The following is a 14999-nucleotide window of genomic DNA, read 5'->3' as shown; positions in this document are numbered from 1 at the left end:
AAACAATGTTATTTGATAAATTTTTAATTGATATATTTTATATACATATAACAATATAGAATACATATAAGAATATAAACGTCTAAAATATTTTTTATTATCCTTTCCATTTTTAGAGTATAAAATACGTATATAAATGTACGATACATGAAATGAAAAATAATAGTAATACATAATAAATGACACTACATGAAACATAATAGTAATATTTATATAAAACGTTGTTCGGGAAACTCTCTTGTGCCCGACTCCGCGATGGAGACAGAACTTGCCGAGAGATTTCGTATGAGCGCAGCTTGTGTAGTGAGAAAGTCTTGCAGCGCTGATGAAGGCGTGTGGTTGAGCACTCTTTGTAGTTTTTGAATAGTTCCTTGCACAGAGACAGCCACCTTCGACTCTACTCAGCCACAGACTCTTCTATTGTGCCGTCTGTTGAGTCATCTATATGAGCCGTCTATTGAGCCGTCTATATGAGCCGTCTATTGAGCCGTCTATGTGAGCCGTCTATATGAGCCGTCTATATGAGCCGTCTATTGAGCCGTCTATTGAGTGGTTCCTTCCAAAGTGAGCGTTGACGAACGACCCGACTGAGACTTAGACTTAGACTTGAGAGACTGACTTGAGAAACTACCAGCGACAACTGCCCCTGGTCTGCGAGACTTAGCGTGCCGGGGACACGTGAACGCCGACTGGATGAACCCCCTGCCCCTCGCCCGCCCCCCCGCACTCCATCGCACGGTCGCTCGAGTTGCTTCCCTAGGCCTCACGGGCGACTGTGAGATGGCGCCAACGGTATCGATCTAGCGTGCCGACGGAATCTCAAACAAACGTAAAAACATAATAGTAATACTTATATAAAACGTAAAAACATAATGTGTAAATTATAATGATAATAGTACATAATAGTAACAGGTATGTAGATTGTATGAGAATATTTAAAAAATGTAAAAAGACATACACGAAGTACAAATTAAAATAATACATAAAGCATAATAATAGTAATACATATACACTGTATGAAAATATTAAAAAATGTAAAAACATACAATAATAGTAATATAAATGTTAATATGTACATATATTACAAAAGTATCTGCCAATGTCCCCACAGTAATATCTCCGTCGAGTCCAATACGACGTACCGTTTGTCATTGTATGGACTCAGAGCGATTTTCGATTCGGATATCGTGTATACCTCGTGCAGTTTAGATCGTATACACGATTAACGACGAGTCATTTCGATCTCTTCGTTCAAACACCGCGTGTAATCGTCGAACGTTATCGTTTGCGCTATGACGTTATTCTTTATGCCTTTCACCTTTTTAGTATCCTTCTTGCCGTTCACCCTCACCGCGTACATCTTCGCTCTGAGATCAACGAATTCAGTCATTATCGTACCGTTATTTTCGTCCTTCATCAGACCGACTTTTTTGTTCGCGAGAGGCATACCGTACGTTGTCCATCGGATAATCGCTCGTGTTGAATCTAGCGTTATCGCGTTTCATAGTCTCGTAAACGTCCTCGCACTCGACGCGGTATATAAGACTGTCTGTATCGGTGTACATTATTTTACATTTGTCGCGAAACAGTGGTATACTCGTGGTGAAATTCGTACAAGCAGACTTTCGATATGTCGAGTATACACATACCCACATAAATCGGCTTATTGAACTTCACCTCGAGTTTGCGCAGTTCGACGGTTATTAAAGCAGCACGGCTATTAAATTTTCCGCAAAGACGCTACGACTGTGGAAATTTGGTTTTGCAATCATTGCCTCCGCGCCGTATCGTCCATCCCATTTTGTTAATAATTTTACGTCAGAGTGGTTGTGCACATTCTCCATAGTTTTACCGAATACCGCGTTGTTCATTAATTTATACAAATTTTTTTCGAAATCGTTTTGCGCGCGCATTCTGAAATTTGTATTAAGTTCAATGTAATCGCGAAGCCATGGAGATTGCGCGAATTGTAGCATCCGATGGATCTTTGTTACGCGAAGACCGTGACGAGTACATTGCTGCAGGTTGCGGTAGTGGATGACGTAACGCTGTTTATTGTACAGCGTCGCTAAAAGTTTATGTTCGCGCTTGCCGGGCGGCTTATCGCGCGTCAGACAGAACGGTAGGTCAGTGTGCCGGTCGTGTATATGCTGCAGATACTCGAGATCGACTTCGAGAATGTAACCGATAGGCGAATCCAGAGCGATCACGCTCAAAGTTCGCAGCATCTTCGACCCATTGAAATTTGGCATATGGCAATGGTTGACATCGCCCATCCGTATAAATTGTTAACGTCGTAGTTATCAAGTACGACGACGGTTCCGACGGGTCGTACGAATGCATGTACTTGTTATTAGCCTGCGCGTATCTGCCTGAATATTGACTGAGACTACTGCGTATACCGCGCTCGATGAATATGATCATGTCAATATCAGTGAGTAACTCAAACTTTACATGCGTATGTTTTAACATCGCGTCCCACGTGAAACCAGGCAAGGTGTAATAATGTGCGGGATCGAGACCGTAACTCGCGACGCAACTTTCACGGAAATTTTCGAAAATGTCAGCTAATAACAAGACATCGGTTTTCAAGTACAGATCACTGTACTCGCCGAGCGTTCGGATGGAGAATCGTTGCCATACGTTCGCGGCGTGAGCGTAATCGCTCTCAGATACGGTATCACGTTAACGAACTGTAAAAAGATTCGCGCGGTGGTAAGCGCGTGTCCTGCAATTTTTCGACACAGTCAACGTATTCGTACGGAAAGATACCTTTACGAGTCAGTAATGTAAATTCATCATCCGGTAGTGTTGAAAATTTTGAACGTATAATTTTTAATTTGTCTTTATCGAGATACAACGCTAATTTATCGAGGCTTGTGCTGAGAAATTTGAAAGAATCAATAAAACGTAATTTTATGCAATTTTTTGGAAAATTATTTTCAGTTTTATCTTTAGTGCTATCGACATGTTTTATGAAGAGATGTATTTTTCTTTGGTTATCGGTAATATATCTACGTGTCCTTCATATGCTGTAGCGATTTCCTTAATTATAAAATGCGCGTAGTAGCCCGATAAATTGTGAAAAACGATCGGAATATATAATGAATTTTTATAATTTAAGTAACAATTCGAATGCGCTAGACCGCGGTATCTACCGGTGGCAATAATCGCGTACTCGCGTATCGTCCAGCGCGTACGGTTTCTCGCAAATGTGATAATGCGTCGCGCTACAATACGCCATTGTTCTTTCGACAACGTTTTCATGGACACATTGGCGGATAAGAGATTTTTTTATGCGATGCGCCAAATCGTTGAGTTGTCGCGCGAACCACGCTATACAGTCTTCATCGACGGAAGTGATACTATGATAACGTGTCATCGTACGAGCAACGCACGTAATAGTCTATGCTGAATACCTCATGCTGTTTATACGCGTACGACGACGACATGTATTCCTTGTCGTCGGGTTCCGTCTTCCGTAAAACTCTCCAAGTTGGCGTAGACGACGAATGAGACGCGCTCCTTGCAGTGATTCCCAAATTCGAGCCACTTTTCGTCCGCGCTCGGCAGTCGGATAGCGCAGTTATTGATTTTCCTACAGTCCATTGTATGCGATTGCAATTTTTCGTTCGTACTGAAATAATGCAAGCATCTGAAAAAAAAACAAAAAATTATAACTGTTACCATTATTTTATTAGCAAGACGAAAAATTATAATAATTTTTTCATGTGTACTTACCGGTCGTAGAAATATTTCTTGTGCTCTTTTTTGCTGAGTTGCGAGCTCACGAGATGCGACAGATTTTTTATCCGCAAAGTGGCCGACACCGTCGTCGCGTGGATCTTGCATATACAGCACGTGTTTCTTCTTCTTGTCACTGGTGAACTGTAGAGGAAGGACTTGTTTATTTATTCTCGATGCCGTATACATTGATCGACACTGCATTCAACCGTTCGAATTTATGAATGCTTTTTAATGTCATTGGAAATTCGATACCCGCGAGATTCAACACTGTCATATAATGTGGATACGATGATTGCCGATCTGCATTTCTTTCAGCCGGGTACAGAGTGGCGACCACCGACCACGCGAAGCACGCATTGTCCGCCATACGAATATTGATCACCGCTTTCTTAAGTATAATTTCCCGCGACACTTCGAAGTATCCCGCGCGCATGGAATTTAGTTTGTTCACATTGATAGTCAAATTGAAGATTCGCGATAATGCCCACCCGCTGTTCCTGGAACTCTTCGAGTGATGTCAACGTGGGCTCGATGATATGCTGCTCGTACCACTTGCACAAATCTGTGTATCGATATATCTCGCTGTTCTTAGTGTTTATACTCTTAATGTCACGTTTGTTGTTCGTCGCAAACTCGCCGTTGAACGCGGTATTCACTTTTGTACTACCGTGTCTTTCTACAGCGTCTCGCACACGTTCGAGCACTATTTCTCTCGCGTCTTCCAAAAACCGCCGCGGCTTAATGTAATCCACATTGACCACAGCACCCGTCAATATACGGATTTCAAACGCGGTGTCGATCCCTCGCCAGACGAGAGATCTTTCATCGCGACTCGCGTACCCGGCACCAACGTGCACGAAACGTCGCTCTAATTGTGTCTTTGCACCCGCGAGTTGCGCAATCCTTGCCACTACGAATTGCCTGTGTCCAACGGCGATGCGCGGACGCTTGGCACGACAAAGTTCTTCGAGCCGCTTGATGCACTCGTCGCATCGTTGCAACCACACGAAACATTCCATCAAAGTAGCGACCTGGCTGCACTGCTCCAACAGTTCGCATTCCACTCGCTCGTGATTTTCCATGTCTTTTTTTCTTTAGATGTTTTCACACTCTTCCACTTAATAGTTTTTCAATGTGTACAGAGTGGGCCCATGCTGCATGGGAATACAATGTACACTGGCTCTCCATATTCCGACCACCTGCTGTCTAGTTTATAGAAAGAACATTCTTTGTGCTTCCTAACGAGATACATTCCTTTATCACCAATATTCCTCCTGACGAGATACATTCCTTTATCATCAATATTTCGCAAATAAATACATCATATACATAAAGCTGAGATCTCATCATACGTTGTACAATAACAGCAAATTATGCCGTGTTTAGTATGATCGTTCAACGCATAAATTTCCGAAGATTGCAAAAATTTCTCTGCGTGATCCGTATTGCCATCGCTCAACCTAATAAGACATTCAGTATCGTTAGAGTGTACTTTTTTGTTAGACGACTCTTGACCTATTATATCCTCAAATTCTACTTCCATTACTTCAAATAACTTGTCTGTATTCATACCATCCATGTCCTGAATGTCTGCACAAGCGTCATCCATACTTTTTCCATTATTCTTATTGCGACTGATTTGTTCGTCTTCCAGGGTATCAACTGGGAAACTGAGCACTTATAACTCATTATACTCGTATATTTCATTTGTGACTTCTTTGTTCCTTTGCCTATTGGGTCATACTTTATTTAGAAGTACAATAGATAAGGCAACATTGCGAGCGATTTTAGTTTATATAAACAGCATCAACGCTTCTCTTAACGCGTCGCTACATGTCATCGATCTCTCTCGCTATCTCTTCTCAGAAAAAATCGTTATCGGCACTTCTTCGAAGAAATTTAAGGGTTGTAGAAACGCAGTGTGATTTCATACTTTTCACTGGAGTATCACTTTCATTTTATTGTAGAAAAGTTATATTTTGTCTAACAGCTAAATATCGGCGCTTCTCTTAACGCGTCGCGATATATCATCAATCTGATAATCTATATAAACAGTGTATATAACTTTTTTCTTTCAATCGTAAATTTCGATTATAAGTGATAAGACATCGTGTAAAAGAATATATACGTCAAAAATCGATTGAGCGCAAGGGGTCCCTTGTCGCCAGGTCCGCCAAGTCCACCACCATCGAGGGAAAAAACGAGATATTGGGAATGTCCAGGTGAAAAAGCATCAAAATCGCCAACATGTTCCTCATCAACACGCGGCGGCAGCGGCGGCGGCGGCGGCAAGTGATGAAAAAAATAAGGAACGCATTGTTTATATAATCAACCGATCGGGGTCCTATTACAGCGATGCCGCCGGGACTTCCCGCGCCTTCCCCCTCTACCGCGCCTTCCTCCGCCCGCGCCTACGAGTACCCCCCGCGCCCCACGCTCCCCTCTAGCCCCATGGGTTAGAACCCGCTATTCTATACTAATCACCGATCTCAGTCTTTATGATTTTCGAAGATGAATTTTGCCAAATAATTCAAGATGGTTTGATGCTGACGTTCTACCTGTCCGTCCAACTGTGAATGCAAAGAGATTGTTCTCGTTTTTTTTCATTCCTAGTAAGCGTCGCAACAGTTCGCGAAAAATACTCGATTCGAAGTTCCCCTGATCAATACGGACTTCTAGACGTACTCCGTGCCTGGAAATAATTTGATTTAGAAAGATTTCTGCTATAGTTTTAGATCTGACATTCTTTAGCGAGAAAGCTTCTACTCACTTAGTAAAACAGTCGTCAGTGATGAGCAAATACCTATTTCCAGCAGAAGTTATTGGTAGTGGGCCGAAAACGTCCAATTGAACTCTTTCGAATGGGGCTTCCACATTGTATGTCTGTAAAGGAAATCTTCCTTTACTGGGACAACCTTTTTTAGCTAAACAGATGCACGTTTTGCACTATTCTTTCATATCCTGTTTAGAAGTCGCCCAATAAAATCGCCTCCATACTTTGTCAAGCGTTTTATTGATGCCAAAGTGCCTACTTGCAAGAGGATTATGTAGCTCTTCCAAAATTTGTGCTATAAGTTTTCTGGGCACAATTAATTGGAAGATCGTTTTCTTCAGATTAGGGGCCTCCCATTTCTTATAGAGTACACCGTTTCAAGAGGCTCCGCCTTCCTCTACTCCTCTCACCGCTCGCCTCGCGCGCAGTCCAAATGTCGCTCGACGTTTAGGAGCGTCTAACGTTTAAAGACGGTATATAGGGCGCTTACTTTAGGCGCTCACGCTGTAAACTTTATTTTATCTTTTTTTCGCTTAAATATATAATTAAGACAGAATGAAGCAATCAGTAAGCGCTCAAAACGAATACATCCAATGAATTTTCAATTCAGTTTTCCACGTTATCCTTGAAGTATTAGGTGTACAAAAAAGTTCTGAGCTTTAGATTTGATACAACCGAAATAACAATTTAAATTTTATATATCTTCCCGCCCTTTTGGGGTTTTAAAACAGTAACATTTAACCTCCTGAAATGCGATACGGTTTGGCGTTTGATGCACATAACCTCAAAAATCAGTAGTGTTCACGATGGCAATTACAAAAGAGCATATTCGATTTTCCATCCACTTCGCGTTTCATCTGAAGAAAAATGCTGCTGAAGCCACTGAAATGATTTGTGCTGCATATGGAGAGAACGCTGTAAGTCATGCAACATGCAAAAGGTGGTATCAAAAGTTTCGCCAAGGAGATTTCAGTCTTAAAGATGAATCGCGTGCTGGACGCCCTGAAAAGATTGAAACGGACGAATTGCAAGCACTGCTGGATATAAACTCTGCGCAAACTGAAAAGGAGCTTGCAGAACAGCTTGGCGTTACGCAGCAAGCCATTTCCGTACGATTATAATAAATAAAGATTGAATTTTACAAAAAAAAGCTCAGAACTTTTTTGTACACCTAATACTATTTTTGACGCATTTTTTTTCAAGTGGTATTCCTAATAGGCTCAGTCTACTGATAAAAATGATGAATTGCACAACCAAGTAATTAAACACAAACGAAGTGAAATGAAAAATACTTATTCTGATTTTCGGAATCTTTTATTGGCGAGATCAGAAACGTCGATTTGCATATTACACGTAGCGAACCGACGAGGCAAAGAATCATCGCTCAAGGTAGAACATCTCTCATTTTTTATAAACTTCACTTTTGAAAACGATGAAAACTGCAAAGGACGAATGAAAATATTTCCCAATTAGTGAATCACGTTGATTCTTTCCGAAGAAAATTGCAGGTATTAAAATCTCACTTAAATGATAATATTTTTTACTTTTTTCGTTCTTGTCAAATTCTTTTCGAAGAACATGACAATTGCAATTTCAAAGAATACATTCATTTTCTAAATTCTCTTATAACAAATTTGATACAGAGTTTACTTACTTCAAAAAACTCAAAACTGAATTAATTCTTTTCGAGAATCCCCTTACAGCGTCAATTGAAGGACAGCATCTTGACTTGCAATTATGTGATTTGCAGAAGAAAATCAGAATAAGTATTTTACATTTCACTTTGTTTGTGTTTAATTACATGGTCGTACAATTCATCATTTTTATTAGTGGATTAGGCTTATTAGGAATACCACTTGAAAAAAAACACGTCAAAAATAGTACTTCAAGGATAACGTGGAAAACTATTGAAAATTCATTATTCGATTTGTCGGATGTATTCGTTTTGAGCGCTTACTTATTGCTTCATTCTGCCTTAATTATATATTTAAGCGAAAAAAAGATAAAATAAAATTTACAGCGTGAGCGCCCCATGCACCGTCTTTAAACGTTAGACGCTCCTAAACGTCGAGCGGCATTTGGACTGCGCGCGGGGCGAGCGGTGAAAGGAGTAGCGGAAGGCGGAGCCTTTCAAAAATCGGCCGAGAAGTGCAAATTTTACCGAATCCTATGTTAAAATGACAGAGCAGCTAATTGCCGGGCAATGCGACCTTCGGTACTTCGCGAGCGGCGATCCACAATATCGGCATGACAAGAGTGTAACACTATGTTTAAATGAAAATACGTTTATACGTATATTTAGCACATACGTCTATGAAAATCGTCTTTTATATATAATATTTTCACGTTTTTTAAATAAATGTTTATCCCTTTATTAAGGAGTTTTTCTAGTGTGACGAGTTGAAATACGAAATCGAAATCGATTTTATTATTACATTCAAAATCGAAATTAAAATCAATTTTATTATTACATTTAATAAAATATTTCTACACGCGATTTTTTTCTTTTTGATATTTTTGTAATGTTTATATATTGAAGTCTCATGAAAAACTGCTTTTTTGTTTCCAAAACGTACTATATTTGTTTACTGTCCAAACCGTCCGAACTTCAGACATAACAAATTGACATTTCATACTGATCACAGTTTAAGACCGAACTGTTCGAACTATCCGAAATATTCAAATTAAATGCTCATTTTTTTAAACTTCGAATTATTCGAATAGATCGAATATTCAACATGTTCGAATCTTTTGTCTGAGCCTTTAACTATAACGATAAATAATGACGGAACTATTAATAAACGGAACAGTTTAACGATTACGTGGAAGCACCGATTGCTGTGCACCGCTCGACATAATCAACTGTATCTTCGTTAATATTGAGAATTTCACTTTCAGATAAAAATTTTATATTCTTAAAATCCTAAACTATCTATTTAAGCAAATAATTTTTCGATTTTAAAGTTTTCGAGTGGAATAACCCCTTAATGAACTTGGTGTAACATTTATGACTGATAAGTAATAAATGTTACGAGCGCGATAACGCACATAAAATTGTTAGAAAAATTTTTGTAAAAGTGAGAAATTAAACAATAAATGCATGCGACAAATATTACTCATAATATTTATATTATTATCTAAATCTCGTGAAGTAAAATCGCAAAGAGATTGAAAATTTAGCCTGTCTTTAACAAAGAGTAAAAATATGGCCACTCTTGTTCAAGAGTAGTAGATTTTCACTCTTTTTAAAGTGAGATTTACTCTTTTGGAATAAGATTCACTCCGAAGGAGTAAAATCTCAATCTCTTTTTTGAAGTGAGATTCTATTTACGTTACATTCCAGAAAGGGATTGAGATTTCAGTCCTCTGGAGTGAATCTCATTTCAAAAGAGTAAATCTTATTTTAAAAAGAGTAAAAATCTGCCTTGAACAAGAGTGGTTATATTTTCACTTTTTTTTAAGGTTAAATTTTCAGTCTCTTTGAGTGGGATTTCACTTCATAAGATTTAGAGAGTATGTGAATGTAGAAACAAGTAAAAATGGCTACTCTTCTTCCATAAAAATGATCTAAAAAATGTTGCGACGATGCGAGCAGTAGTTAATACATATATTATAAAAATTTGTGAAAATAAACATATATAAAAAACTAGTATAAGAGAAATCATTCTAGCAATTTCCAATAATGTTATAGTAAAATTACAAATGTTGATTGTTGCTGCAAACTTTCGTGCTGTATAGAAAGGAATAGAAATTGCGTTACAAATAAATATATCTAAAGATTTGCGTTTTAGGGCAATTTATTAATTGCATTTGCTACAATGAATTGATAAATCTTTTTTTACATTAAACGAAATAGCTTTTAGACAAGTATCGATACATTTAACGATGCTATATATACCTATTATATCTGTTTTTTTTTTAAGAAACATTTCAATGATTTACTTCATTAATGGGTTGACCTTCATGAGAAATGTAGACAGTTTGAACATAAACATTAGGCACGGAAAGAGCACCGGTAGTCAAAGGTCTATCCAACGGGTAGCCAAGAGGTTTACCATCAAGAGAGATAGCGCCACCGATGATTTCAGAAATGTGCTTATTTTGATAGTATTTGTTGACATTTGCATCCTGCGTTTTTTGTCCCTGACTCAGGATGCCTTGGAAACCACCGGCATGGTATTGCCCGCTATATCCGGTATATCCTACACCAAGTCCTTGATGTTGTTGACTTTGTCCTTGATAAGTGAAATGATATTTGCTTTGAATTCCAGATTGAATGCTGTTGAAGAGGCCTTGATTTCCCTTTACTCCAGAATATTGTATGCCATGTTCACTTTGTACATCTTGGACACCATGGACACCTTGTACTCCATGAATACTCTGTTGTGAACCATGTACACCAGCTGGTACTTCACCTTGGAATCCTACCGTACTTTGTTGGCCCTGTTGGTACTGTTGATACTGTCCCTGTTGTTCTTGGTGGTAAATACTTTGAGGTTGACTCCATTGTTGATGTTCTTGGATGTTTTGTCCTTGTTGCCTGTATTGCCATTGTTGTCCTTGTTGTCCGTAGTACTGCTTTTGGACACCGTAGACATTCTGTCCCTGTCTCTGTCCTTGACCTACTTGATACTGGGAGTACGTGTATGGGTATTGCCCATGTTGTTGAGTATAAAGGTTAACATAATGGTTCCTTATATCTGCAAAAAAAGCTTATTATTTTATGACAAAACTATTCAATGACAAAACGGCTTTGCCTCTTCAATATCAATAGTGTACCTTGATTCTCTTGCTGATTGATTGACAGAGTTTCTGGTACAACCTCCGCAGTCTGTTTCGCACCAATTACTTTAGCACCTTGATGCTGAATCTGTTGATAGTCCTCAGTACCAATTACTTGATATTCGTCCTGTTGGTAAGTTTGATACTGTTCCGGAACCACCGGATCATAGAGTACATTTTGTGATCCTAATTGAGAGATCACAACTAATAGTTGAAATGGCAATCCTTGACCAGGTTGACCTTTAGGAAGAGCCAGTCTTGCTGGGAAACCGAAAATCTGGTGTGACTAAAAAATTATTAACATGTAGTCACTTATCTATCACTTATTTATCACTTATTAAAATATTCATTATTGCAAACATCTACACAAACAGAAAGAAAGAAAAATCATTACTTCAGTAATGTAGTATGGTTCTTGAGCATGAGTGGCACTATTGACAGCCTGCTTAATTTCTTGAACAGATGGGTAATCGAAACTCTGGCCTGGTGCCTGTTGGGATTGTCTTACAATGATATTTTGTCCTTGATGAACTGTAAAACGAATAGATTAGATAATGTATTTAATTAAAAAATCATGTATGTATGTGTGTGTATGTTTGTATTATTGGTGATCATGAAGAATAATCTCGAATACATACGGTCAGTTGTGAATTGGTCGAGTTCCACGAATTGATGTCTGTGTTGAGAGATGCTAATGGGTTTGCCATAGTAGTCGTATTTCGGTCCCAAGTAGACGCGGACAACTGCACTAGGGACGTTCTGCTCGCTCTGAACAGTGATCTGATACTCGTATGGTTTATGATCTAATCTTTTCACTTGAGCCTTGATGTGTTGTTGTTGAACTTGCTGTGGTTGATCAACTTGTTGTTGCACAGCTCCCTTGAGATCGACATAATAATCGTTAAAAAGAGTCACTAATGGACTAATTTGAACTTTCTGAATGGTAACACCAGGCAAAAGAATGTCGTTGTATTGGTAAGCGGGCAAAGAGTTCTGATACTGTGTGAACAATTGGATAACATTCTTATTAAGTTGATAGAAAACTGGATCACGAACAGCTACTTGTCCCAATTCCAGAACAGAAGGAGTATAATCATAAATATTCTGCGTTTCGGGAGCATTGCCGAGAAGTTGACGTGCGGCGGCTTGAAGACTGCCATAGTATCTATAATAGAAAACGTATTGTCATAAGTATTGTTACAATATATTTATTAGTACATTAATTAATTGAACAATTAGTTGAAAATTGACCTTGGATTAACACTTCTGCCAGTTCCTTGGATGAGTTCTCCAAGAATGTTCAAACCTTGCGGCTGATAAAGAGAAAGGAAAGCGCCTTGCGGAGTAATAACATGTCCAGAGTCAATAGCTTCAATCAATCTTTGTTCAATCTTCCTAACAGTCTGGATAAGATTATTCTTGTTGGGACTGAGTTGCAGATTTTGAGGACGTCCAGGTAATTCGAGCCCATTTATGCTACGAAGATGCGGTTGATATGGTACTTGTACGTTGACGTAATCAGTATTTTGGATTGGGCCCAATCCGTTCGACAAACGATTTAGTTCGTAACGAGCCAGTAATTGTTGGTGAAGGTAATAGTAAACGGATCCCTGACCAATTTGATCTTCCTGATTCTGAATACTTTGTTGTTGGTATTGCGCAGGTGTTTGCTGTCTTTGCTGAAGTTATATTATATTAAAAATGTTGATATAGGAGTAAATTTCAATATAAAATAAACTAATCTGTTTCTTTCTCTTTTTACATGAGAAATTGTTTTGTAATTATATGTATTTGCGTTATTTGAAAATATATTTACCTGCTCCAATAAATATTCAGCGAGATTTACGTAACCATAATAATTAGCGAGACCGATATCTTGCGTGAAGTAGGAAAGTTGTTGTTCACTGCTAGACAGTTGAGCGGAATAATTAACAGGGATTACAACTTGGTTGTAGTGAACACCTTGTGCAACATTCTGTACTATGTTCTGTGCTTCTTGAATAATCCTAGCATCGAAATAGTACTGAGGAATGATTTCATACAGAGGCGGCAGGATGATACTTTGCGTTTCTGGATGCTGAAGAATGGCTCCAATGAAAGCTTTGATGAACTGTTCCTCGTTAACGTGGACACGGGCCCATGCAGCAGTTGCCAAGAATGTCTGGTAGTTTTTGGCGCTTAATAAGATTCTATGCAGGAGAGAAACTTCCTTACGAAGCTGGCTGATGGAGTTCGAATAGACAGTGCCTTTTGGCTGAACCAGACCGTCTCGTACAGCATTTGCATAGTATTTGACGAGGATTGGATTTTCATATTGATGGTAGTTGTTTTGGATGTCATAATTAGTACCAAGGATCTGCAATTGCTCGTTCGGGATTTCTTGAGTTATCTGTTGCAGCAACAGTAAACAATCTTGTTGCTTCTTTAGAAGATCTTGATCAGCTGATAATGACAAAGAAATAAATTTAGTTCAGTTGTATTCTATATAAGTCTTTGAATTGAACTCTACATAAATATTAACATTTTGTTTATTGAACAAGTATTTATATGCAGAGTGTTCATCACTAATGATTGTATAAAGATTAAATCGAAAAGTCCTGTAATATTTTACAATTTTTTGTAGTTAACAAGATATTAATTTCTAAAAATTGCCCAATAAATACATATCCGCCCGGCTTACTATATAAATATAAGCGCACAGCAAGATACAATCTTCGAGTATCGCAAGTTGTTAAAGGCATAGGGAGTTTATTACAAATGACAATGGCAACACACGAGCGACAAAAGAAAACATCTTCCCGTGTTGGACAATTGTATCTCGCCACATATTTGGGAAATATTTATATTATTATATTTGGTATATATTTGGTAAATACATGTTCATTCGATGATTTTTAGAAATTAATATCTCGTTAATTATAGCAAAAATTGTAAAGTAGTACAGAACTTTTCGAGTCAATTTAATCTTCTCTACTTGCTCATGAGATATTATTTTCTACCGGATCATTACCGGACCCAGTATATAAAACGCTTAATATTCTAAATCATATTAAAAATATAGAAATAGCAATCATTTTTTCAAGTACTTTGTAGAGATTTTACAGCCCTTTTTGATCGAAAAATGGAGAGAGAGATGAACAAATAGAGAAAGAAAAATATAAAGAGAGCATAATGATGACCTGAATAGAATAGCAATTACTTACCAGCACGTTGTTTCGGCTGCTGTTGGGGTAGAGCTGCCCCAAAAGCTGCCAGAGCCAGTAGAACGATTGTGCACCTCATTGTGATGCTGTTAATGCCGTTTACCGCATGCTGTTTATTGAGCTATGCGAGCCTTTTATACCAAAATCGTATCGACAAAGACATTATCGGTAGTGACCTATTGACCTACCGTGCAAGATTTTGCTGTCTACTCGTGATATTCCATATTATTTGGAATGGATCGAAGTTAATCGAAGGTTAATGATAATGATTCTTCTGGGCGAGATAAAGTTGCATCATCAGTTACAGGATTAGAGTCTTATAATTGCCTTTATAAAATTTTGCTAATTTCTTTCTCTTTAATTCTATTACTAACTTCATTTTTATACGCAAATATAATTTTTCCAACAGTGCAAATATAAATTTGCTTTTAGTTTAAGTTTGTACATTTTTCTGTGAAAGTGAGATCTCACTTCATTTAAATAAAAAAAAAGAT

The 14999-nt window shown here is 38.2% G+C and overlaps 1 protein-coding gene across 1 annotated transcript; it reads right to left on the bottom strand.

Annotated features, from left to right (window-relative positions):
* Positions 1-10430: 10430 nt before the first annotated feature.
* Positions 10431-14624, bottom strand: LOC108749240 (hexamerin-like). Its single transcript, XM_018487806.1, has 7 exons — positions 14506-14624; positions 13119-13744; positions 12554-12981; positions 11941-12467; positions 11697-11833; positions 11300-11588; positions 10431-11220 (listed from the first exon to the last, which is right to left on the bottom strand). The coding sequence occupies exons 1-7, from the start codon at positions 14582-14584 to the stop codon at positions 10451-10453; spliced, it is 2856 nt and encodes a 951-aa protein (XP_018343308.1). The 5' UTR covers positions 14585-14624; the 3' UTR covers positions 10431-10450.
* Positions 14625-14999: the final 375 nt, after the last annotated feature.

This window comes from Trachymyrmex septentrionalis, unplaced genomic scaffold, assembly GCF_001594115.1.
Source record: "Trachymyrmex septentrionalis isolate Tsep2-gDNA-1 unplaced genomic scaffold, Tsep1.0 scaffold279, whole genome shotgun sequence".
Taxonomy (NCBI): domain Eukaryota; kingdom Metazoa; phylum Arthropoda; class Insecta; order Hymenoptera; family Formicidae; genus Trachymyrmex; species Trachymyrmex septentrionalis.
Note: the sequence above shows the minus strand (reverse complement) of the source record. Positions and strands in the feature narration are given on the sequence as shown.